The sequence below is a fragment of the Cyrtonyx montezumae genome, unplaced genomic scaffold, assembly GCF_038088225.1.
Source record: "Cyrtonyx montezumae isolate F1298 unplaced genomic scaffold, pur_monq_1.0 scaffold_1, whole genome shotgun sequence".
In the NCBI taxonomy this organism is placed as follows: domain Eukaryota; kingdom Metazoa; phylum Chordata; class Aves; order Galliformes; family Odontophoridae; genus Cyrtonyx; species Cyrtonyx montezumae.
Window position 1 is genome coordinate 9,679,228 of NW_027071825.1, and position 26,608 is coordinate 9,705,835.

At 48.6% G+C, this 26,608-nt stretch overlaps 1 protein-coding gene across 3 annotated transcripts in view; it reads right to left on the reverse strand.

Annotated features, from left to right (window-relative positions):
• The window catches only part of PTPRF (protein tyrosine phosphatase receptor type F), a 338,292-nt gene that overhangs the window by 51,339 nt on the left and 260,345 nt on the right, over positions 1-26,608 (reverse strand). For all 3 annotated transcript variants that reach the window (XM_065740325.1, XM_065740315.1, XM_065740306.1), the window contains exons 7-12: positions 26,322-26,432; positions 12,187-12,456; positions 9,176-9,757; positions 8,512-8,645; positions 7,368-7,512; positions 2,100-2,405 (exon numbers count right to left, since the gene is read on the reverse strand). In XM_065740325.1, the coding sequence (XP_065596397.1) occupies positions 2,100-2,405; positions 7,368-7,512; positions 8,512-8,645; positions 9,176-9,757; positions 12,187-12,456; positions 26,322-26,432 (1,548 nt within the window). The remainder of the gene's footprint in view (positions 1-2,099; positions 2,406-7,367; positions 7,513-8,511; positions 8,646-9,175; positions 9,758-12,186; positions 12,457-26,321; positions 26,433-26,608) is intronic.

Consider the following 26,608-nt stretch of genomic DNA (forward strand, 5'->3'; position numbering starts at 1 on the left):
TAAAACAATAACCCAGAGCTCACAGACAGCGCTCACTGAACTCAGCCAGATAAAGGGGCCTGTGGGGATTGTGACAGCTCTAGGGACTGTATTTCATGCACGGCTAGCTGAATGCTTTTTGATAATAAAATGAAAAATTACACTGCCCAGAAAATATCAATTTTCTTGCAAGGTGAGGCCCGTTTAAAAATGTATTTATACCGTATTTACCATTTGGAAAAATTACCTCCTTATTACTTTTTGCTCTTGCATTGACTGTGACAAAAATGTCAATGCTAAAAAATTAGCCTCTCAGCTGCTCCTGGAAAGCTCCTTCCACCTGAAGCAGCCGGGGGTGGAGGTGTGTGCTCCCTGCAGCGCACACCCACACAGGGACCTGGGCCCAGCTCCTTCTACCCTGCACTGCCTAGGAAAATCCAGGGGGTTGGAACCCCCCTACGCCCCAATTCTCTGCACAGCAAGGAATAATCAGTATTAGATAATTAGGGATGGATAGCTGACAAGCAGTCATAATGAATATTGCTATTTCGACCAACTAGATGGGGAAGAAATAGCTACCCAGCAGGTAAGCACAGTTTTTAAGCCGCAGGGCAATTCATTATTTTCCCCAGATGTCCTTCTTAATTGTACATAATTAAATAAAATACAGAAAGGAGGAACGGGGCATTTTAGCATGATGAGGCCAGCTCAAGGTATGGGAACAGAGTGGGCTGTGCATGAAGGGTTACCACCTTCTGGCTGGAGCAGCCCACGCTGTAATCTGACTCAGTGCAGTGACTGTGGACAAGCCACGGGGCTTTCCTGTCCTAGCAAGGAGCCTACCCCCACACACAGCTGGGAGCCCAAGCAAACAGCATGATCCTCCCCAAGAAACACGGAGAAGCTGTGTGCCAAGCTCTGCTGGCAGAAGGCAGCTGGCCTTGGCAGGACACAGTGCAGGGATGCTGTGGGGCACGAAAAGATGTGAGTGTGAGCAGTGCTGTGTTTCGAGGAACACTGACCACGAGAGGGGAAGTTACCCTATTCTGGGAGGTACATGCTGCGTCCCAGATCCAAGAGGGAAAGTTCATTTTGTTTTCAGCATTTCTCATTCATTCATGGCTATCTACTGAGCATCAGCATGTCGGAGGGATGTGAAATCACTCCTGACAGCTGAGCTGCAATGTCCAACCATGGTGTCCGAAAACTAACTGAGAAAGCTTGCTGCGACATTTCTGGGGTAGCAGCCTCCCCTGGGCTACAAGTCTGCAGAAGGAGAACTGAAGCAAACAATACAGGCAGCAGGAGACACACAGATGTGTTTGCCAGCCCAGGAATGCAGTCAGCGAGCATTCCCAGACACCACTTCCAGAGCCACAGAGATGTGGGGGACCGTGGTAGCCCATTTAGGGAAAGCGTTGCGTGCCCGGTTCCAATTTGCTATGCTGACTGGGCAAGGCAGAGATCACCCTTTCTTTGCAAGGACGTTGCATCTCTTTTTCCTCCCATTAATTCTGCAGCTTCTGGGGTCAGCATGAAGCCATGGAAGTTCCTACTGTCACCCTGAGCTCTGGCACTTTCAAAGGAAATGGCTTAAGTCGTGATGACATAACTGACAGCCTTGCTAATACAAAGCAATTTCTCTTTAAAGCTGTCGTATCCAGTAAAGTGTTCTGTACATGCGATATTCTGGCTCTTGAGTGGAAGAGCAGATTTATATAAGCTGTGGCTTGCCTGGAAGCCAGGGCGGGAAGCAGCTTTCCTGCGATATCTACAAGTTTCAAATGGATTTCATTTCCCCTTTTTAGTTTGCTGGATTTCAGGTCAACAAGCAAACTTTAAGTCTCACTGATCTCGCAATGCGAGAGCAGCCTTTGGCTGGGAGAACCTATGCTACAAAAAAAGAAGAAGCCACCACCACACCACACTAGAAAGCCAAACACACAAAGCACCGTAATGCCTGGAGCTGCTGCCTGGAGCTCCCAGCAGCCATCAGCCTTGCTCGGTGACGCACTCCCAGCACTATATCCCCCCACTTTCCCCTCTTCGTGAGCTACTCATCTAGGGGAGCAGTGGTTACCCCAAGTTGGTAGCTGAAGGAGCTGTAGGGTAACACCTACCATCCTCATCAGTGCGCACGTGCACGGGGATGCTCTCTGGTCCTGGCCCCACATCGGTGTGAGCCCTTACCCACACCTTGTACTCGGTCCATTTCTCCAGGTCCTTGATCTCCCAGCTGGAGTGCTCCCGTCCAATGCCATCCACCACATGCTTGGTGCTGTCATCTCCTTCCACTGCCTGGTACGCAATGGAGTACTGGGTGATGACCCCATTGCGGCTCTGGGCAGGCGGTGGCACCCAACTTACCCGGATGGTAGTGGAGCTGGTGCTTACACACTCGACTTCTTGGGGTGGGGCAGAAGGGGCTGGGGATAAATAAATGAAGGAAGTGGGGAGATGAAGGGAAATGAGTGGAAGGACAAACCAAAATGCACAGGGAACTTTTACCCAGCCAACTGAACACTGGACATATGTGTGGAAATGCAGCCAGTAGGTTCCTGGACAACCACCTGCCTTCCTCTCAGATCACCAGAGATGGTGCTAGGGGCAATTTGGATTTAAAAATGTGATGAGCAGCATGGAGACAGAAGTACTCTTCTGCGTCAGAGAACATCTCCTCCCTGTGCCATTCTGGACGCTGACTTTAACAAACACAAGTGACAATAAAGGAAGAGAGAGAGACTGGTAAGGAGAATGAAGATGTTTTCAGTGAAGATTCAAAGCAGATGGAAACCAGAAGAGGAGGGAAGTTACAGAAGGCAAGAATGGCAGAAGGAGAAGCTCGCACACCAGACTGCATGAAAGCCTGCTCTAGACAAGTGAAGGAAACAACAGAGGGCAGGGAAGCTAGGTGGCTGAGGCTGGCTGGAGTGTGTCCAGGCAGCATTTGAAATCCCAGCCATCAGTGATGAGCAGAACCTTGCCCCACATGGGAGCCAGGCACCGCACAGGAACAGGGGATGGCATGGCTGTGCTGCTTTGTATGGGTGTTGTACCTGGGTCTGAGTACTCCCTATCTGCCACACTGGTCACCTGCTGCAGCAGGTGAGTCTCCTCACAGATTAAAAGCCACCTGCACTTTGAGATAACCTCTGAGCGCCAACAGTGCTAACTGATCTCAGTGAAAGGAATGGAAACTGGGCAGTGAGTTTTTCTGTCCACTCCACGCAGCTCTGTTTGTGGTAAGAGAGGGACTAGGAAAGCAGATAGCAACTGAGAGTGGTGGCAGTGCTGCAACAGGACAATTGTTCTGTGCTTGAATACTTCTCATGAAGAAAGAAGCCTGGAGAACAGAGGGAGCACTTCTGGCTGGGAAAGGGATGAGAGAGATGGGTTCATCCTCCCCTGGGTGCTTGTACAGGAAATGAGCCCTAAGCAGAGGGCATGACACCACCACCAAAAAGCATGTACAGTCAATGTAGGGCTGTGAAGCTGTATGGCCAAGCAATAAAGGAGTACAAGGCATCTGTACTTTGCCAAAGTGAGTGAAAGACTGCTTCCAATTCCTCACTGCACCCAGAAACCTATACATGTTGAAGGAGAATCTTCCCATGCTGGAGTCCTCTAAGCCACCTGTGCACCAGAGCTTGTCTCTCGGGGGCACAGGGACTACCTCCCTGCTCATGGATAAACACAATCTGGCAAGGGACACAGCAAGGGACCTCAGATAATTAAAACACCCAATGATTGCGCCTAGACCATGCCAGGCACAGGATGGAGTGAATGAAGATCTAGGAAAGCTGGGGACAGCAGGACATCCCAATGCCACTGGTGACCTCTGCTTGCTGGGAACAAGGCTCGCTTGAGGTATCTGCAGGCTGCACTTAACCCTTAGTCTCCTCTTTTTTGCTCAGGGAGCAGGATGCATCCCTGGTGCCTGGGAAGAGCAATACTGGAGAGAGAGCAGGAAGCAAAGAGATGGTGCCTGTGCAGAGCTGGGCTGCTGCTACAGGCTGCACTGGAGGGAAGAGAAACCACAACAGTGTGTGGAAGCAAGCAACTGCCTCCATGAGGGAGGCAGAGCGGGAATGGCCCTGTCATCTGGTGTACTAGAAGGGAGTAGAAGTAGGACACGAATCCTCACACACTTTTGGTTAATTGAGCAGAGAAGTGGCAAGAGAGTAGGAAGATACAGACCCGAAGTAACAGCAAGAGTGAATTCAGAGAAAGTATAAGATAGACACAGAGCCTGCTGGCATCCCTCAGAGAGGCAGTTGAGACATGAGGAGTTTGGCAAGCCTATGGACAGAGTTTGCACAGAGGCAAAGCCTTTTGCTGCAGGCTTGCTCTGGCTTTGGGCCTCCACATCATCCTTCAGGATGCAGCAGTGAGCTCCTCCAAAAACAGTTTTGGCTGGCAGCATGGGCAGGTCAAACGTTGGCTGTTGACTGGGTAAGAGTCACACATATGATGTACAAGGCACAAACTCAGGTTAACACTAAAAGAAAGCAAAATAAAACTTGGTAACACAAGCAGGATCAACTTAAACTTCATAGGGAGTGAAAGTGTCCAATCCAGGGTCAGCAAAGAGCATACTGGGCATCCAGCACGCACCCCCACACACACAACCATGCTAACAGCTGTCTTCTCCCAGCTGCTCCAACCAGCCTCCCCCGCTGGCCCACAGCAGCTCTGTGCACCCACTCAGCCCACCTACTCCTCACACTAGGGAACAGGCAGCCTCAAGATCCACCTTCATATTTCAAGTGGGAACAGCATTTTAATGGCGAGGCCTGACGGGCACAGAGCTGACGCTCCTCTCCCACATCACACTATTTGCCTGAGGCACTGCAGGCTCCTGAAAAACTCCCCCCTGTGTTCCTCAGCCCCTCAGAGAAATGCTGCTTGTACTTTTTGCAGGGGCCTAGCAGCCAAGCAAGCAGCTTAGCAGGAAAGACAGCCCAGGAGGCAGCTGTCTGCTCAGGGTCTGGGGTCTGAGCTGGGCTGCTGAAAGGGTACAGAGGGGCTCTGCATCCCCTCTGGTCTTCCACGAGAAGCCTCCCTGCTGCTCCTAAGCAGGAACGCCATGAGAAAAGCCCAGCAGCAAAAATACAGACACTCTTCTACAGCCCATTAGTGACTCATTAGCAATGATGTGCCTCCTGCCTTACCCATGACTGGCTTGTCAGGGCCAGGAATAGTGCCTGAAGACAGGCTCTTTGGCTGCTCCTGCAGTTTGTGTCCCACCTGAACATGTCATCCTCTGAGATCTAACAGCTTTTCTCAGGGCAACCAGATGGAAGAGTACAGGAAGGAGGCCAGTTTGTAGCTGGGAGCAACAGTCTTTCTAGATTAATAAGTTTTAAGTCCATAGGGGACCAATCCAACCATGTAACACAAGGTGTTGTCAAGTGCAGACCAAAGAATTCCTACCTAGAAGTCGTGTGCCATGCCACGCACACAACTTCTGTTGAACTAAAGCAAAGCATTTTGAAAGACCTATCTGACTTTGAGACCCTCAGTACATAAAAAACCACTCTACTCTGGGACTGCTCAGCTGGCGATCTGTGAGCCCACTGAGCAGCTCAGCAGTAACTACCAAGCAGTTTTCTTGTGAGAATAAAGAGTGCCATTGGAAATCTCAAGCAGGAGCCTGCAAACCATGACCCACTCACTGTTTGGATAAACTGAAGAACTCTTGATTACATTGATGCTGATACTACATTGATGCTGATACTACACTGATGAAGGTTCATTAGTGTAAGAAGGGCTGCAATGGTAAAGCCAAGTTATTCCTGTGGGCTTTGGCTAAATCTTTTCCTGCCTGTCTCCTTTTTTACAGAACAGATGAAGAAGCAGCTAGCTACTGCTCCACTGGCCAGTGAGGTGACAACCTCAGAAAGAGACCACTGTGAGATCCCCTGTGAGCAGACAGCACGCAGAGTGGTCATGGGAAGATGTCTGCTTTGAGAAGTTCACAGAGGAAAGGCTTCTCACGGACTGCTGTAAGACTGAAGGACTCATTTACACACAGAGCTGTCTCCCATTAAGTGTGTTCAAGGATAAGAGCATCCACTGATGAAATTAAGTGGCAAAAGAGTTGCTTTAGCCTTTGCCTATCGATACAAAAACTATCTGAAATGGGAGCACACGTCTCCATACTCAGAACTTGTTCTCAGTGTTTAAGTAGCTATAACTGCTTGATCTGAACTGCTCTCCTTCTTCATACCTGTCTATCTTGCAGCTCTGAGACACCATTAGCTCACTTAAGGGGGTGGAGGAATCCTTGCGCCTGATATATTAATGAAGTTGAGTTTCCCTCAAAGAGAAGGTCGTTCCAATAGTGAGCAGAGATGCTCTTCCCTGCCTGAGCTCACTTCCTAATGGCTGTCTCAGGCTCACTGCTGCTGTGCATGCAGGCACCCTCCCTGCAGGGAAGGCTGTCTGCCTTTGCCAACTGCTCACCCCACATGGCTAGCAAATCCCAGACAGACGGTGAAAACGGAAATGTCTTTTTTCCCCTTTTTAATGCTCTTTGCATAATGGCAAGCCCAAAAATCGTTAGTGAAAACGAGCTTATCGCAGGGCCCTTTGATAGCCCTAATCTGCTTATGCACTGCACTTTGAGCTGCCAATCAGAGCAATGAGAACTCTGGTTCTGTGATCACATGGGGCAGAGAGAGGATGAAAGTGATATTGCCTGGGTCACCTCATTATCTAGCCTCCCTATTAACTCTGCTGCGGCTCGTTTTTGTTTCCCCCAGTGCTGCAGTCCCAGAAGCAGCAGCCTCACTTGCTCACACAAATCAGGCAGACTGCTACCTTCTCAAACAAAGTCCTCCAGCTGCCTGACAGCCACGGGCACATCTGGCCTTAAAGGATGCCTCACCTTGCCATCAATTGTATGGACTACAGAATGAGTCCTGCAGAAGCAAGGCAGCTGGAACAGGGAGTGAAGGGGTGAAAAACCTACTGTTTGGAGACAGTCACATTTAGAGGCAGCCAAACACCCGTATGCTGCCTGTCCAGACAGCTTCCCTGTATGGGAGTAAATTCATAGAGATGCACAAACCCACTCAAATCAATCTCTCCAAAGCAATTTCCCAGTCTGCTTCACTCCTCCATCAGTTTTTATGAATCTACCCTTAGGGAAAGACAGCATGATCAAAGGGACACAAAGAAAGAACTTACCACTTGGGTGCACCCCCTCTGCCAAAGAGCCCTGATCCAAAACTTCAGCTGACTTTCCCCATTACACCCCTTAGCAAACTGCATGTCAGCATCCCTGCAGTCACAAAAGGGCAGAGGCACTGAGCCGCTCCATGCCCAGGTGATGGAAACTGGACTGCTTTTACCTTGTCTTCAGTACTGCTGTGTGAGACACTTACTGGATTGGGCAGTTCTGGCTTCCACGGTTGGGGTGTAGACTCCTACCCCCAGCTCAGAGTGAGCACCCAGCCGGAACTTGTACAGCGTGTCTGGTTTGAGACCTTCCACAGCATACGAGGAGGTTGGGTCAAACTCCACCTTTTGCTGGAAAATGAAGGGAAAACACAGGTTATTTGGTGTAGAAGAGAGAAAAGCTGATGCTCAGCTTCAGCACCAAGGAGGCCAGCAGCCATCCTGGTCCCAAGAAGTCACAGCCATGCTACCAAACATGTTGCAGTCCTGCAGGACTCCAAAGCACTGAGTTTTCTGGGTGATATATGAGGACTCTGGGGAAGCAGATCTCTCCAACTGCTTGGCTACACCGCTTAGAGTCTAGACTGCACTCAGTGCATGACAGTTTTGTGGGAATGCTATCTCTAACTACAAAGTTCAGATGGGCACAAGACAACGGAATTTGTTTCTTTCCAACACATGGTGCCTGCCCGTGAAACTCTATCCATGAGCACTCAGGACCTCCAGTGAACCTCAACAACACTGACAAAGGCTGGTTTTGCTGATACTTCACTCAGTGGGCAGTATTTCTTGTATCTCTCATGCCACTAAAAATCCAAGAGAGTGGGAGAGGACCACAGGACACTGTGATACTGCCATGGAGCAGTACTCACTGCATTGTCCTGATGGCAGTGCTAATTTTGATACATGCAGAGCTGTAAATAAATGTGGAAGTGCTCTCTATGCCACCTCAGTCTGCTCCTGAGATGTTCTGGGGTGTCCAGGAGCTACAGACAGATTTTGAAGGCCACTTCAGACCCATTTGTTTGTCCCACAGCCCACATAAAGACATTTAAACCATTTTTAAAGTGGTTTAAACCCTATTTAAAGTCACCAACAGTACAGATATATCAGGGAGGGTGCCATTGCATTCTGGATCTTCTCCAGTCCCAAGCTACTACTAGCTTCTTTGTTGAGGATCAGCATGCACTGCTGAGACCACTTACACAGGAGCCAGACAGAGACTGCTGGACCCTACCACATCCCCACAGCACAGAAGAAACATGGTGATTAAACAGTCCCACTGTCATCCCAGCTCAAGCCGCTGAATCGTGATGTTTGGTCCTAACTGCTGCAGAACAGGATTCTCACCTGAACACCATCCTCTCCTTCCCAGTACAGCAGCTCATATTTGGTAATGCGTTCCTGAGAGGCAGGCAGCCAGGTCAGCAGGATGCGGGTATCAGACTCTGCCTCTGCCTGGAAGTCAGCTGGCTGGGCAGGAACTGGGGACAAAACACACAGTTAGTGCCAGGGGCAGATACAGGGGAAGGAGTTGCATTGCTTTACAGAGTCTGTGTTTCACCTTAGGAAGATTCTCTCTCACTCCTTCAGGACTCCCCTTCTTCCTTCTCCTCAGTACTTGGAATATTCTGGCCAAAAAGCAAGCACCTCTGGAACCCAGGCAGGTGACAATGGGACTCCTGCTTACTGCAAGTCCCTGACTCTGCATCCCCAGTCCTTACCTCCATATGTATACTTATACCCGAGGTACAGTTACACAGGTGCCAACATAGAAATCCAGGGCCTTGTGTCACATTTTCAGCCATCGTATTCCCGTCAAAAGAGTGGGCTGAGTTACTTGCACGGGGACTGATACCAGCTCTCCAGGACAATTTGATGGCTGGGGGCCAGGGTGACAACCAACCACTTGGGCACCAACTGTATTTGTGATGCCTGGCACAGATCAGACACACAGCTGAGCGGCACACCACTGGGATGGGCACAGGGCTATGGCACCCCACACCATACGTACCCCCTTGCTGTGTTTTGACCTGGATGATGTCCGAGGGGGGCCCGTCTCCCACAGAAGTGAAGGCCAGGACACGGATGCTGTATGTGGTCCCTGTGATGAGGCTCCCCACGGTGGTGAGATGGCTGTCGTCGGTGTTGTGCTTTTGCCACATGCTCAAAGGCAGATGAGAGTCGGTGGTGTAGTAAACGCGGTACCCTCGGATTTGTCCGTTGGGCTCCTCTGGCTGCTCCCACTGGACTAGCATGGTGCTGGCACTCAGCATCCGTGCCTGGACTTTGAGGGGTGGACTTGAAGGAGCTTGTTCTCCCGTCCGGGCCTCAACCAGATCACTGGGTGGACCCCTGCCAATGTTATTGACTGCAATGACCCGGAACTCATACTCCGAGAAGGGGCTGAGCCCACCTATGCTATAGCGAGTTGTTGCCACACCATCCACCTCCTGGAACTGACCCTCCAAGGATTTGGGCTTGTACTGGATGACGTAATATGAAATGGGGTCAGAGTTGCCTGAATCCCAGGTGAGGGTCACGCTGGTAGCTGTCGTTTCAGTCACTAATGGCTCCGTTGGAGGTTTTGGCAGTGCTGCAATTGGAAGGCAGAGAGGTGTGATTTAAATAATTTAGTCAGCTCAAATCCTGCAATGTGCACGGGGATAAAAATGGAGCTGCCACCTCCCATTAACATTCTTCTTTAAAAGGCAGAAATCATTTCATACTCTAGAACATGCATTTTTATATTACCATATATTGCTTGAAGTGGTTCTTAATGGAAGGATAAACAGAGCAATCATGTTATTAGACGTGCTTGACGCACTTACCAGCAGCAGGCTAAATAAAGGTAATTCAACAGGGATGCAGGAATGTTTCTGTCATGGGGGTTCAGCTGGCAGTGGGAAGGTACTTGCTGGGCTGGGCTGGCCCCAGAAACCAGGTTTACAGCTGATTTACAGAGGGATACAGTAGAGCAATCAGAGCATTGCAAGTAATCTGGAGCCACGCTGCTTCCACAGAGACAACATCCTAGCCACAGGGAGTACATGGACAGTGCTGTTAGATGGGTAGATAGGGAATGCCTTGCAAGTATTACGGAACATGCAGGAGGGATACAGACAGAAAAATCATCAACTTTCAGATCCACTGTTTGACTGGGTGGTGTGTCAAACTGCAACCAACGAACCATTACACAAGAACTCTGTGACACTGACATCTCTGAAGTGTTAATGAGAACACAGCTCCTGCAAGCAAACATTTCCAGATTCCCATCCAAAAAAACAAAGAGTGTGAGTGAGGGAGATCTGCAGAGTAAACAAATACTTTAAGACAATGAGTGAATTAAAGTCTACAGTAAGTTTAATCCTCCTACGATCCACTCTAGTTAAAGTCATTAGTGACTTGTAACTTAGCTGTGCACAAGGTGGAACTATAAAAAATGCTCAGCTCAAACGAAGATCCCCAAGTACTTAATTCTCTGGCAGAAACATCAGGTTTCCAGGTTCTGGGTGGCTCAGCAGAGGTGAGAAGGCTCAGGAGCATGCCTGTCCTGAGTGCTGGGGAAGGATGCCATTTCCAGTGCTACTGCAACCCAAGCACTGATACAATCAGTGATGGCTGAGGTAGCATGGGAGGCAGGGATGTGCAGCCCACAGAAGGACACCACATCATCACCCATGGAGGGTAGATGCATCTCTCCCAATATTACAGCCTGAAGCAAGACACTTCCCACAGCACCAAGAAATTGGCAGCCTCCCTCAGGTTTTGAAGAGCCACAAGAGTGGCTCTTGCCAGCTCTTGGGTGTGCAGCCATGCATGTCTGGTGCCTTGGATGCACTCATTGAAATCAGTGCTGTGTCATCTTGCTTTTCCCATATGCCCTGCAAATATCTACTTCCCAACAAGCACAGGAGAAGCAACATTGGGTGAAGGAGTTGAAGACAAAGGCAGTGAGCTGTCCAGAGTGAAGGTGCAGATCAAGATAGAGAAATCAGGAGGAAGACAAGGGGTTAAAGTTAATAAGCAGAGCCTTCCCAGGAACTAAGGGGTAAATACTGGGAACCATCAGCACAGAGAAGCAGCCCCCATCAAGTAGTGGGCACTGTGAGTGAAGGGAGCAATGTGTGTCTGAGGTTAAAAGCACCCTCTGATTAGCACCAGGGAAAAGAGAATTTGCTGTTCATCATCAGGTCAGAGAGGGCTAAGTTTCAGTTTTGTGATTTGTTCAAGCAGGGACTTAGTGCTAAAGGTGGCTTCAGTGCAGGAGGAGGCCTGTGAGACCAGAGAGACTCAAAGGATGACACATCTGTAGAAATCCAAGTTACGTATCAGCTGCAAGGAGGGGAGGGATAGTGTGAATCTGTTTGGCCCTAAATAGGAAAGACAGGACATGTACTTCAGCCTCCCTGTAGGGAGCTGTCTGGGCAGGCTGCCCTGTCCCCAGTGGTCAGCATACATCAGTACTGTTCCCTGTGAAACAGCAGCAGGAAGCATGTCTTAAGGACTGCAACAAGAAAAAAGAGGGAAACAAGCAGAACAGTAGGGAAGAAAGAAAATTGACAGATAAAGAAAATTGCTCACTCTGGCAAGGCCTACAGGTAGGTCTCTCACACTGGTGGGGCTGACCTCCTTGTCTTGCTCTTACTTCAGTAAGGAAGTACAGGGAAAGGAAACGTGTGCAAACGGTTCTCTGGGTGCAGACTTCCACAGTCACTTGCACCAAGCAGCACCCGCAGCTGCAGGCATGTGCCAGAATCCACTGGGATGAACACAGCCCAAGTGAGGTTCCCTTGTGAGACAGCAGGACACAGTGTGGCACAAGCCACACATAAGAAGAGAAGAAATGGCCTCCAAAGGCCAAACGCTATAGGTCAGCAGAAAACAAAATAACAAAGGTGTAGGTTTGGGAACTTCCCTTGCAAGGTAGAAAACTCATAAGAGACTGCAATCAGTTGGCTGTGCCCAAAAGCACACAAGAGAAGGGCTACATCTCTAAAACCCAAGTACAAGGAATAACTCTACCTTTGACAGTGATCTGGGCCGTTGCTTCAATCATGCCGAGGGAAGAGATGGCCACACAAGTGTAGTTGGCAGACTGCATGATGTTGTTCAGCTCCAGCACATTCCTGCCGACGGGCATCTCATCCTCTTTGGTCAGCTCCTCCACCCCAGCCATCCACTTCACGTAGGGCATTGGAGCACCTACTGCCACGCACGTGAGGTTCACGCTCCCTCCAGGCATCACTTCGTGGTTGCTTGGAGGGATTGAGAATCGAGGAGCAACACGCCGCACTGAAACAAGGAGGAGACAGCTAGTAGGGCATGGAACCAGCACACAGCACTCAGCTGCACTGTAGGGGTACACGAGGGGGACTCAGTAGTTTTGCCTGTCTATCCCTCGGGACAGATAAAACCAAGTGCAAAAACTGTACACTGCTTTGTGAAATTGTGCATGCTTTGCTCTCCTTCCTCAGCCACTGGTGTCTTATTAGAACTCGTTATGGGATGGCTCAGTCCATTCCCTTCACACAGCATTCTGAAATCATATCACTAATGTGAAACATACCTCCATTTAAATTACATCCCTCTAATTAGAGAGCAAGCACAAATGCCAGTCACACATTCTCTCTGTGCAGGACCCACCGAAGCTCTGCAGAATGGCATTTCCTGCTCCATTTATTAGCTCTAGAGTAAAGCAGCCTGTCCCCTACGCCTTGCAGGGTTTGGGCAGGGGCAGCAGAAGGGCTTCTTTCTGAATTAGCACACACGTGCTGCTAAATAAAATATAATTCCTTTCAAAATGTAACTCAGGTTCTACCTTGGCTCAGAAAAAAACAGTCACCAGAGCTGCATGACATTGTCAGGGTCTGAACAGATCACCTTGCTGGGCAGGAGAGAACTAATCCTGACAGATGTGAGTTCATATCCATTTTGACAGAAGGGAGCTGGGCTGGCAGAACCATCCCAACCTTTGTAGCAGTGCTCTGGGGGAGATGTATTCCTCCTTATTTCACTGCACAGCTTCTCTTCATATCAATCCCTTGCTAGGTATTTCACTGGTATTTCATTCAAGACTTATTTGTAAGCAACTCTCAGCTACAATAAAGCTCTAAAGCTGCCTGCCATATGCATTCCTGTCAGGAAAATGACACTGAGAAATGAGGCCCCTTCCTCAGGGTTAGTGTTATAGGGCTATTTAAGCAAAGGTAGAGGAACAACTGCACTCGGTAAATCTTTTGCCTCCTCTGGGCAAGCTCATCTTAGGCTGTAGTTAAAAAAGGAAACTGCTCCAACGTGTCCTGCCCAGCAGCCCTGCTTTGCTCTAACCTCCTCCACCAAATGGTGGCCCTGAGGGAGGGCTGCTGCCCGCTGGGCTGGCTGTGGAGGGATCTTTCCCTGCTGTTTCACTCCTCTAGTGGGGCCAACTGAGCACTGGGAGAAGAAGGACGTGAGGCAATGCCCTGCTGGCCTCAGGTGCTCAGCTCTGCTGGCTCAAGCCTGTAATTTCTCTGTGGACAGGGAGGCTTCTGCTAGCCAGCGAGCCTCAGAGGAGGCTGTGCCACTTGCCAAGCTGGCTGTCCCCAAATCTAACCTCACTAGTGCTCCCTTTGATGATTCATCCCCAAAACAGCAGGCTTCCAAAAAAAGAAAGAAGATGAAACCCCCACGCTAGAATGTACAACAGCGCTAAAACTTCGTGATAAATTAGACAATGCTGTCAACATTGTGTGTGTACTACGCATCATCTCGGTGACAAAACAGGGCTCATTAGCTCCTTCCCAGCCAAGGGAAGGATACTTGCTTTTCATGTATTTTTTTTAACGTCTAAATCCAAAGTCTTGCTGGTTGTTTCCTTTAATCAATTATTAAATCTGAAATCAATGGCTACATGAGTGATCGCCAGTGAGGCGTTACCTGACTGACAGGGCAGCACTCCCCAAACGAGACAGAACTGAAAGCGTACTCAGGCACTACCCAGTCATGAGAATACAGAGTTAACCTGATGGACATGGCAATGGTTTAACATGATGGCGTGTATTTCCAACCATAGCATCCCAGCACTGTTGTTAAGAGCCAGCTCTCATTTTCCAACGAACGTGGGTGTCGAATTATTTCAGCTGTTCAAATTCCATCCCCATCCAAGGACCACAACCACCCCCCCGGCACTGTATGAACACAAAAAAAGAGCAAACTTTGAGGACAAAGCCAGAGGTGCGCACAGGGCAGCCATGCACATGCACCAGGCAAGCAGGAGCTGGAGGCCACAGCAGAGAGAAAGAGGCACTACAGATTTGTTTATGGACAGAGCACAGTAACTCATGTGCAGAGGTTGGAGGACTGGAAGCCATGCAGGAAGGTTGGAGGCCAGCTTACACTAGCACGTTGTGTCTCCCATCCCTGTGAGACCAGAGGCAGCACACCCCACACAGGCTCTCAGAGCCCTCCTGGGGACACGCTGAGTCCCGTCTGAGTGCCACATCCTCCTGCACTGTCTGGAACGTGTCTGGAGGAAGGCACGAGCTCTGCTGGCCTCCCATCCTCACAGAGGGATGAATGGCAGAGGGAGATGCTGTCAGTTAGCAAAAGTGAGAGCTGGCAGAGCTTGCACAGCAGCTTACAGAGCACTGTTAACACATTCCTCTGGCTTAAGCCAGTGCTTTGAGTCTCTTGCTTTTCTAACATAGGAGTCTGGTAATAATTTAAATTAGTATAACCCCTCAAATGGCGGCATTCTTCAGAATTTTGTTCCAATTTACAAGTCAAATCTATGGGCAAGCAGAGCCCATGATGCCGCCTTAAATGCTGCTGAAAATGTTGTTCTTCATTCAATGCAGCAATGAAATTCCCCTTTTAATTAAAATTTTCTTGATGAGAATTTACCATTTTATTCCTATTTTTCATCTTCTTTTTGGATCAAGATCTGAGGAGGAGGATTGGAGACTATGCAAGAACAGCACGGGGAAAATTACTGTGAATATTAAAACAACTTCAACGGACAGTAGCGTAATTCAGAGGTTTGGTTAAAACAGCAGACTGTCAAAAATGTGATTCATTGTCATTCACCCCAAGAACAGGTGGCGTGAGGGCTCTGTGCTGCTGCACTGTGCACAGTGCTCCCAGGGAAGCGAAGTGGAACCCTGAGCAGTGAGCAGCACTGTGCAACCCGAGCCCAGGCCCGGACCCCAGAGGGCAGGGAGAAAGGATGGCACACGGAGATGGGGTCCTGCTCGCTGGGGGCAGTGCAGAGGGGATGGAGGGCAGCAGGCAACACATCGGCCACAAAGGCTGAGACTGAGAAACGTTAATAATTCAGCATGCATTAACATGCACACTCCTTGCCTTGAGAGCAAAGAGCACCAATCAATTGCCCGGCTCCTTTCACCACAAAGCGGCTGCTTCCTAAGATCTCAGGTTCCCTCTGAGGGTGACATTACCCCCCCAGGGAGCTGGAACCCCCTCCCTGCTGCTGTCTGCAAGGAGTGGAGGCTCTGAGCTCTGGACACAAGTGCTCAAGGCTCTCAGGGTGGTGCTGTCAGCCCCTTTGGCATGCTGAGACACTGCTGGCATACAGCAAAGAAACACAGCAGCACTGGGAAAGCATGCCACACTTCTGAAACAGCACAGTGCTGCTAGGGAAGGGGAAACTGAGTTGCTTCTCCCTGCTGACTGTTTTGGCCGCAGTAGAGCTGAGCAAATGTGCTAACACCCCTGACACCAGCTTGCAGAGGTGTGTGACACTGCCTGCCCTGATGTTCCCTCCAGCACTGTTTTTCCTCTGCCCCAAGGAGAAGCCACCTGAGATCTGCTCTAAAAGAAGGTTGGGTGAGCAGGATGATGCATGGTGCACAGCACTGTCAGCTCAGCCATGCTTCTACCTTGCTCCAAACTCCCACTCTCCTCAGCACCACCTCCTCCAAGTTGGGAAGGAGCAAATTTAGGAGATACCCTCAACCATGATTGTAAGTCTCCACGGTTTACTCATCTGTAGACACCTTTCATCTCTCCCTAGTGCCATCATTTTAAGGAAGGACTTCAAAAGGAAAGGCGGTTGTTGGTGTCTCACAATCTATTGACAGAATCAACAGCAGGAGAGGAAAAATTGGAACCAGAAAAAATGCATTTACGGTCTAATCTTGTGCTCAAACAATGCTGTACTATTTATGCTCCCAATGCATCCTTGAGTGCTGACATTTTATAGACAATTTCCAAAACAGGGCCTTGCCATTTTTGGATTATATTTCAGCTATAACTTTTAGGTCTAATTATTTGCGCTGACAACCACATATAAAAGAGGATATATCATTACAGTGGTGCAGCACTGGAGACACATCAGCATTCAGCATACTGACATACTAATAGCAAAGTAAGGGAGAGCAACATTGTGGAGCTATGCAATTTGCATTCGCTCTCCGAAATTTCTGTGATGAAAATAACACAACATTAAGGAGGAGAATAAGAGAAAGGATCCAGTGTATCAAGATAAAATAACTCGTTAATAAATAACCTTGCAGCACTCACAGAGCAATAATTAAATGCATGGGTGAGCAGTACACAGTTTTAAGTAAAGCTGAAAAAACGTAAGATGTAATTATCAGCGCCAAACAAATTAGAAGTACGGTAAATCCCATTGGAATATTTAGAAACTAATTTCTGGCTTCCCATTAAATATTTGCGTACCTGGCTATTTTTGGTGGGGTGGGAAGGAGGGGTTGACACGAACCATGGGAAATTACCTGCTCCTGCTGGCTTATATCCATTCTCGGTTGCCTCCCCTCCACTACAGCATGTGGCCGAACTGTTCAGTGCCCTGACAGTGGTTTGCTCCCCAGAGGTACCTGAGCCATCACAGCGGTGCTCCAAACACACTGAAGTCTGGAAGGCTTTAGGCTTTGGTTTTAATTTCTTCCCTTTTCCTCCTCGCTCTCATTTTCCATCGTTGTCTTGGGCCCAGGTAATTTTATCCTCTGTGAAATCTATTTTTAGTTGGTAAACAACAAGGGCCCTATGTCTCCATACAATCTAAATGAGAGCACGTTCCAGGCAGAGCAAAGGCAGCGTAGTGGAACAACTGCTATGACAACTTGTTAAAACTTGTTCCAGTGATGATTATAAGACCAACTCATGCAGCTGCCTGATGACACGTGTGAGGGGAGCTGGGGTCTCCTACTGTGCCACCCCAGAGCAGCCCCAGGATGCATGACCCTCTGAGCATCCCTCTCCTCCATCACATGTGGATGGACCCACACGGCACCTTGGTGAGGGAGATCTCTCTTAAGCTCCCCTGCATGCCGCCAAGGGCCTCCCTGGGCCATCCCAGAATGGTTGAGGCCACTCCTGAGTTCCCTGCTCTCCTGCCAGCAAAAGCAAGACTCCCCAGGGATGAGAAGAGAGGAAACACTGCCCTGGCACTGCTCACACAAAGGGCCCTTGGCCAACATGGAGAACTGGCCACTGCCAGAGTGGGGACAGCAGGAGAAGCATGTCCTTCTTCAGCTGAGACTAAATCCAAGTTTTACTCCTTCTGAGAAAGTCAGAACTATTAAAGCCACAAGAGGAACTGAGGGACCTGCTCCCCCTAGCAGCTTGTTGATTGCTGGAGCTACTCTGACCCTACTTCCAACGTCTGCTCCTGATCTCTGGCCAGGAAGAAGCAGCAGTTTAGAGGTATTAGATAGGCATCAAGCAGAGGTACTGGGTTAGAGAGGGACCCCACATACAGCAGCATGCACTTACTCCCACCCTACCTTTGAAAAAAAAAACCATCCTGGCTGGTATTTGCATGGAAAATGTATTCTGTGCATTTTAAATCTCAAGCAACAAAGACATGCAAGCAATGTATCAATGCCATCACCAGAGTCACAGCAAACAGTAAGCAGATTTCATCAGGCACACTGTGGCCGTGCCTGGAAGGGAGCCAGAGTCTGCAGGGCCCCCTCCCCTTTTGGGGATGGCTCTCCTCTCCCTACTGGAAAAGTCCCATCTGACGTGGCGTACTGTAGATGGATAAGAAGTGAAAAGGACCAACCTTCTCGCTGATCTGAGAGATGAAAGTTTGTTTTGTTTGATGGCAGAGTGCGATGAAGATGAGGAGGGAATAAAAAAAGACAAGGAAAAACACAGAGAGTAAAAACAGGCCAAGCTTCATCTGTCCGCACACCACTGAAACGACAAGACAAGACTACAGAGGTCAGCCACGACTTCCCACCGTGCACACAGGCTGCTCCGTGTTGGGAACGGGAGCGAGCCACTCTTGCACCGCTCTGGCCCGGAGCAGAGCTGGCCCCTGTGCCCCACTGCTGGCCCCAGGTGGAGGGACCCACGTGTACTCACGTGGAGGGAGCTTCGGGGCGGCCCCGCACTGGGCCAGGTGCTGGAAGCACAGATATGTGCAAACACACACAGCAAGGGACTCCACAGCCATCACACGGACGGGCACGCTCCCACACACCCACTCCGGCTATAAAGACGATGGCAAAGGCACTTTAAACCCATTGACCACACACTAGGAAAAGCATATACACGTCGATCCAAATTCTATTGAGTGTGAAAGAAAAGCTCCAAGTGGTGGATGGAAAATCTTCTACCATGAAGAGCTGCTCCCGCTCTCCAGACAAAGAGCTACACGTGGCAGAGAGATATTAGGCAAGTGACAGGCATGCGCAGGCTTGGCCGGGCTCACTTTCGGGAGAGCCTTACTGGTACCCTTTGCTGTGAGTGAGAGACAGACAAGAAATCAGAAGGACAAAGACACCTGGAGAGAATTGAGCAGGTCCCAGTTTTTGCTCCTGCGGGAGAGACAGTAGAAGGTTAGTTGCATTTTCCTCATCGACAAAGGAGATCTTATTTCTTTAGCAGGAGTGACCTCACTCCAGCTACGGATCTATGGCGTATCAGCTGTAATTGAACCCTCGCTGAGAGAATACAGAAGTGGATTTGATAGTTAAAGACTGCATATGAGTCACATTTCTGATGGGGGAAGGAGGAGGTGGGGGGAGGAATTTGCTTTCCAGCAGAAATGCTGCAAATTAGAGAACAGCATGTGGCATCATACAGAGCACAGGACAGTCAGCCATTTCCTGTGATTAGAGGACAAGATTTTAACCAACACTGACACGGTACAGGCCGGGCAACAAACTGCCAATAACAGCTACAAGTGTGGCCTGTGAAGTGCAACGGAGCTCGGAAAAGAACAGCAGAACAGTTGTTTGGGTTGCTTCAAACCATGGGGACCAACCTGCTGCGCCTGCCAGGACGGCACAACTGAAGGATGAGAGGCTGGCTGAGGGCACGAGCCTGGGGAATGGTGCTCCATCAGCCCCAGGACAGGCGGCCCCATGCAGAAGGGTGTCCGTGCCATGGGTGCTGCTGCCCCAGGGAGCCCAGCAGGAACACCCAGCTCAGCACACACGGCTCCGGCTTGCCCAGCATGTTGACACTTGAGATTAGAGTTGGAAAGGCGAGGAGACACATGCGAAACACGCTAATTCAAACAGATTACTTTCCGGTCTGTCAAACTGGAACGGGTTTGGGGCTTGCAATTCGTCACTAATTGCCTGATTATCTCTTAATCTCTAATTATATTTGTGGCTTATGGGGAATAAAAGCCAGTAACGGGGCATTTTGGAGCAGCTGTAAGGAGAGAGGAAACACCTGGGCAGAAAGTTTTCGCTCCATTCCCTTCACTTCATGCTTAAACAGCTGCTGCTTTATCTCAGATGAACCTGATAAATGGTAAATTGAAAGCTTCGACTCCTTACAGATCCCATTCACATTCTGCCTTATCTCCAGTTCTCCATCCGTGTCACTCCTAAGCTAAGAGGCATGTTTTACCAACAGGCTGTTGGTTTTTTTGTTGGTGGAGTTGATTTCTTCTCCTTTCTTCCTTTCCCCCAAAAAACAAAGGGCTCTGAGCATCGACAGCAAGTGGCACCTGCCCCTCAGGAGGGCATGGTGGGGGGGGCTAAGGCTGGGGTTGCCCCTTGGCCCACCTTGCTCACTGCCCTGTTATCACGAACCTGGGCTGCCTGGCTCATCACCCCAACACACAGGGACAAATAAAGTGATGGCAAAGCAGAAATGCCAACAGAGGACAGCCAGCCCCAGAAGGTGAAAGCAGTGCAGCAGCAAGGAATGAGGCTGTGTCAGAGACACGTCTGCCAGTCCTGACTGTCAGATGGCTCCAGTGCTCTGCAGACAGAAATCTCCATGCTGATTGCCTTTAGCTTTTACTGGGCTGTGGACACGCTCATCTTCTGCAGCAGCAGCAATATTCTAACCACAGCTGCTCGCTCCTGAAAGAATGAGTTTGGGCTTATGGGAAGCTTTGCTTTGTGGATTCTTGGGCATCAGCTCCCGGGAACAAGGCAGAGGCTGTGGCCAGGATGCGAGTGCACAACTCAGAGTTTAGATTGCTAGCCCAAACAAAGGAACATATTTCTAAAGCTTTTCAGAGGGGGAAACTAATACTTTCCTGAAAGAAACAAGGAAGTTCATTATCCCAATTGGCTCTGCAGTTCTACTGGGAACTGCCAGAATCTGCCCTGTGCTGAAATCCCTCTGGTGCTATGCAAGATGCTAATATAAAAGCAAATCCAGCCACTCTGGAATCCAGAAGACACAGAGCTGAACAAAAACCCATGGGGGGACGAACCTTCCCCTGCTTATCGCTAAAAGCACATCTTGTGTCTCAAGGACTCCACATAAATCAAATTTTATTTTTTACAGCTTTAAGAGGTATAGAGGAACAAAAGGACAGATTGCCTTTTTTACGCCAGATTACACGAGAATAAGACAACCTCCCATTACGCACAACAACAATGTGCTCCTGCCACAGTGATGAGTATATTCCATTCCAGAGACAGACAGGATGTTCAGGTCGCCCAAACATCCCTTGCCATTCAGAGCGCACACACATGCACCATGAATTCAATTAAGAGCAGAAAATCTCAGAGTGACAGAGATGAATTTCCAAACCCTCTATGCAAGTGGATATGAAAGGGGAGGGGGTGGACACCGAGTCAGCACAGACACGCAGACCTAATTGTTCCACAGATGTCTATGCAGACCATACGAAGAGGAGGGGGAAACAGGTTTCCAAATCCATTTCTGCATTGTGCTGTCAGGCACTGAGCCACCAGCCAGTCTTGTTCTGTTTTCCATAAAGGTCATTTTATAAATAATTAGGCTTGAGCCTTGCATTTCACTGTTAACCACCGAAAGACTTTGCAAGAAATAAAGACACCTCTGCCCAAAGTGCAGCTGCTGTGACTTTGGTGAAAGCAGTAGCTTCAGCGAGGAGCAGCGCCCGGGGACAGAAGACTTAAAAATACTGAGATCCCATTGAGAGGAGTGTGCTTTCTTCATTGAGGGGTCACTGCTCTGAGTTGAATCGCTCTGTCACAGAATCACCTTGAGGTCAGGGCTTCGCAGAGGATACACGTGGAGATCACAGCCCTTCAGACCTGCAGCTCTTCCCAGGCACATGCCAATAGCTGAGGGGTGGTTGCTCTGTGACCTCTGGTGCTGGCCGGTTTGCTTTCTGATGGTGCAGGGCAGGGGCTGTCCAAAGGAGCAGTCTGGGCCACCTGGGTGGATTCAGCCTGTCACCAGGTGTCCCCTTACCGGTCCTCTTCCTCGCTGCTGGGCCCTGGAGCTCCAGCAGTGCCCTTCGCTGCTCAGGGACTGTCACCCATTTGAGCTGACAGGGCGGCTTAACAGAGTGCTGCAAGGAGAGAGAGGCTGGGAACAAATGTGTTCTGTTACCCAGCCACTTCTCAGGCATCTCCAACTCTGCTCTAACCACCATTCCCAGCTTTTATTCTTCTGGCAATACCCTCCAGCTTTGACTGCCGTTGCTATTTTAGCTGTTTTAATATTACATAAGCACAAAACGTCCTTTTTGAAGGCTCCAAGTCTTGTTGCTCCAGGCCGGTGTCAGTCATTCAGAATTATTATTATTTACACAAGGTCCCCTCTGCAGCAAGTGCTGCACAGCTGCAAGTGGCCATCTCAGCCAGCTCCCGGTGCAAAGCCCTGCGGAGGGCACAGAACTGCTGCTGGGGACGGAGCTGCAGCCCTCGTGTTGGGTGACGGCTCCTCAGTGGAAACCGCAGAATCAAACTTCAGGCTCCAACACGTTTCCCTGCTGCCACATGAAATGCCAGCCTGGCCCTTCAAAAAGCTGATTGAGAAAGCACATATTTTTGCAGTAAAACCATTTCTATTTACTGCAATCTCATATACCGCTTTGTGATCTGGGGACAGAGGAGACACTTCAGTTTTAAATTGTCTTTTCTTTACAAGCAGCTGTGCAGCTGCCTCAGAGGCTGAAAAGCAGCACCTAGAAGTGAAAACTGGGCGGCAGCTTTCTTGTTTAAGTAAGAGGTCACTACGCTTGTAAGGACTATTCTAATGGCACTGATACTGCATACTGCTGTATGCAAGGTTGGGAAACAGCCTGCAAACCCCACAGTGTTTTGTAAGGTTTTTCTGTCACACAGTCCTCCAGCTCATTTCCCTCATTGAACAAACAACAATGACACAGATAGAGAAAGTGAGGGGCAGAAAAAAAGCCTTTCATTCAGGGGAAGAGATCCACAGAGGCCACTGCTTCTACAGGAACGTTACAGGACCAGACCTTAAGCTGAAAACACTCTTCTTTGCGCAGATGACCCTGAAGCTGTAGGCAAATGAAGAGTGAAATGTATTCAGAAAAACCCAATGGCCCACGTGAATCAGTGGCATTATTTCTTACTCCCAGCAAGCACAATGAGATGACACTACATTTTCTCCACGCTAGGCCCACTTCTCCTTCTACACTTAAATCAATTTCTTGTACATCTTGAATCAACTCCTAGGACTTTTGCTGCTAAATTAGACAGTAAGCTCTGTGGATTAGAGGAATCATATCTTCCATATGTTTCCATTCCCTTCTCTTCTCCCCATAGCACCATCAGGTCCCACATCTAATCACTGTTATGAGATACTGTGGTACATGTAGCCACAGACTACCACTGGGTTAGTGCTTCTTTGTAGTGGGAACAACATCCACAGCAAGCATGCTTGTGCTGGCAGGGCAGGCTGGGAACACGTCGCTGTCCTTTCCACGGATAGCCACTGTGGCCTGGCATGCTCTCTGCCCTTGGCTTTCACTCTGTCCTTGCTTCTCCAATGTTTCCCACTACCCTACGTGCCTGGGGCTGTAGGGCAGTAGCAGGAAGGAGCCTGCTCCCAGTGCTGCTCACCAGCCCCATCCTCGCTCTGCAGCAGCAGCAGATAGACCTGTCAGTCCAGAAACAGGCAGTTTCTGAGGGTTGCTTTCCAGCACACTTAGTAAGATGAAAATAATAGCTTCAAGGAAAATGCATCCATTTTCCTTTACAAATCCCTGGTGTGGAAATGTTTTAACTTTTAATGAAGTCCATCTGTGCAGAAGTGCTGGCTCTGAAGGATTCACGGAGATGAGGCACTGGTGTACCCGGCTCCTTCCTCCTCCTGTTCTTTCATTGATACAGGAAGCCCTGAGCAGTGCCTGGATGCTCCTTCTACGCTACCAGAATCTTCCTTTGTTAGTGTGAAAAGTATGATAAAGATGCTAATGTGCTTTCCAGCTCAGCACACCCACAAAGGATTACCTGGGAGGCTTGGAAAGGGGAGGACACGATCAAAAACACAAACCCCAAGAGTCAAAGAGACAAACAAATATTTGAACTGTTAAAAAAAAACAAGAGGCTGTAAAGGAGAGCAGGTACAAGTGCTCCTGGGAATTAGAGGGTGGAAGCTGGTGCTGCTGTTCAGAAACTGCAGAGCAGCACGCTCAGCCATGCTTTCCCAGAAAGTGGCCAACTTCCTGGGTATTGGCCACAATGAGGTCAATCATTACGAAACCACTGCGCGGTGGTGGTGCAGCAGATGCACTTCATTTCCGCTGTAATTCAGCATTAATTAATGTCTTCTCTAATAAAGTTGCAGGCACTTCCTAAAGGCTCTACTGGAAGTCACTGATCCTTCTAATGACAGCACTGTAGGACAGTCACAAGAGAAAAAGGCACCAAGGATTCTTTATTCTACATCCCAGATGTGAGGAAGTAAGGTACTTCCGTTTTCCCCTTTCTTGTTAAAGAAATAAAACACTCTGTTGGCTTGACTAACTTCTTGCAGCCATTAGCTATCATAGAGACAATAGTTTGTTGGTTTTTTTTTTCCCCCCAACATTAGCTGTCATAAACTGTAAGCACAAGATGTGAGCATAAATACCTAGGCCCTAACATGCACAGAATTTCATGTGATAGTAATTTATGGGGTATCCTCTCTTAAATATACAGCAGAGCTTTATCAGGATCACACAGGCTAGAGACTGACATTGTAAAGATTATGTGCAATAAAAAAGCTTGTTTCAGAAATTTATGTGTAAGAAAATGGTGGTTAACAGCAAGGCATATGTCTAACAACACACTATCTTCAGTGAACGTCAGGATTCTCTCCCATGTGCCAACCAAACAAGGCCCGTGTCTGGCCCAACCAGGACAGGTGAGCCTGAGCAGTGAGTCAGCTGTAGCACTCAGTATGTTCCTCAGGCTTACAGAGCTCACTTGCTAAATAAAGAGCATTCATTAGTAAGAAATCAGAACACTGCAAGAGGAGTTTTTACTATCCCTTGAAGTTGCCATGCCTATTTTCAGCCACACCGCTCTAGGAAACAGAGCACTGAGAGTTTGAGCGCGTCACAGGAAGGAAACCACCCCAAAATGTAGCAGCAGACTGCTGGGTATCCACACAGACCTATTCAACAACAGCCAACCTGGTGGACAGGATCTTTTCTCTCAGAGAGCAAAGGGACAATCCAGAATGAGTTTTAGCACAGCTTGCCTGAAAAACGAATTTGGAAGAATACAGGGAGTTTAAAATCATCCACAATTACATTGTGAGAGTGAAATGAATGACTCTGCTGCACAGACACAGCTTCATCTTCTGAATATGTTTAACTGGATACTTCAGTCTTCCAAAGACTCCCATAATCCAAATCAGGCTGCAAAATAGAAAAGCAGTCTCCCAGAACAAGCAAAGATGACAATGCCAGAAGCCGCCCCTAGAAGCAAACACACATCATCTGAAGACTTGATCATGCTCATGTCCTCTTCCCATACTAACCAACGCATAGACTGTATTTTCTTTCTTCAGAACAGAGAAAGGAAGAAATGAAGATGAGATTTTATTATTAGACAGTTGATTTGATGCGAAAACAAATTCTGTTTCTAACTTCCTAGCAAATAATGGTTGCACCCACACAAGAACCTTCTTTCTCTCCTTGGGAAAATCCATAACCACACTTCCCAAGGGCTCCTAACCAGTGGCTCTGGTTATACAGAGCTTCATATGAAGCAGCATGTTTTTTTTCTTGCTGAAATTAAAAGACACGATACAGGGGATTTAGCCCTTGCCTTTCTCCAGGCTAACTCAAAACACCTTCTGTGTAGAAAAAGAAAACTTGCAAGAGAACATCCTGATGTAAAAGCTAGTTTTTCTGGCGTGCTGAAAATATTTTTGAATTGGCAACATAGCATAATGATTAGAAAATCACTTTACATGAATTGCAGCTAATTTCCAGCAGGTTCCCAGTGTGAGCCATTAATACCCAGAGGCTTAATCGTTGATGCATATAAGATGGATTAGGACAACTCCAAAAAGCTGTTCAGTTTTTAAAGACACACATTCCAAAGCAGAGGCCTAAATACCAGCTCACCTGTAGCTGGAGAATCAGAGCATGACCGGTTTTATACAACTGCACCAGAGGTTAGTTTATACTTAAGAGGATTAAGCACCCCTCACTCCCAATTAAAAAAGCTGTGACACAAAGTTAAAGAGTTCAAGGGAGAAAGAAATTCCAATTCTGCTCACATTTCAGCATTTCACAAAACACCATGCAAACAGCAAAAGGAGATTTCCAGTAAACATGAGTCAAACCCAGTGTGGATGGACAATACCCTCGAGCAAAATTCACCCTTTTTTTTTTTTTTTTTTTTTTTGAGCAAATGGCCACATCATGCAATCCACCAAGTGTGATGGTGGCAGTAAGAGAGAACACATTCCTCTTCTGGAAGCTCCAGAACTCTTTGGGCAGGAGGGGAGAGATCCCCTTGGGTGGAAGCTGCTCTTACCTCGAACATACAGGTTTGCTGGGGCAGAATAACGTGTTCCTGCGCTGTTGGTTGCAACACATTCATATTTGCCTTGGTCCGACTCCTCACTGTTCTCTATTTGCAGAGCTCCTGTGCACAAACAAGATGACACAGACAATTCAGGTTATGGCAAACCTGGTTAACGGAACAGAAAACCTCGGAAAAGGAAGGCCATGCCCCATGCTTTTAAAGTATCTTCCTGGATAAATATGTTGTGATGCTGTTCCCTGGACCCACAGGGTACCAGCATAGAGCCACAAGGTACC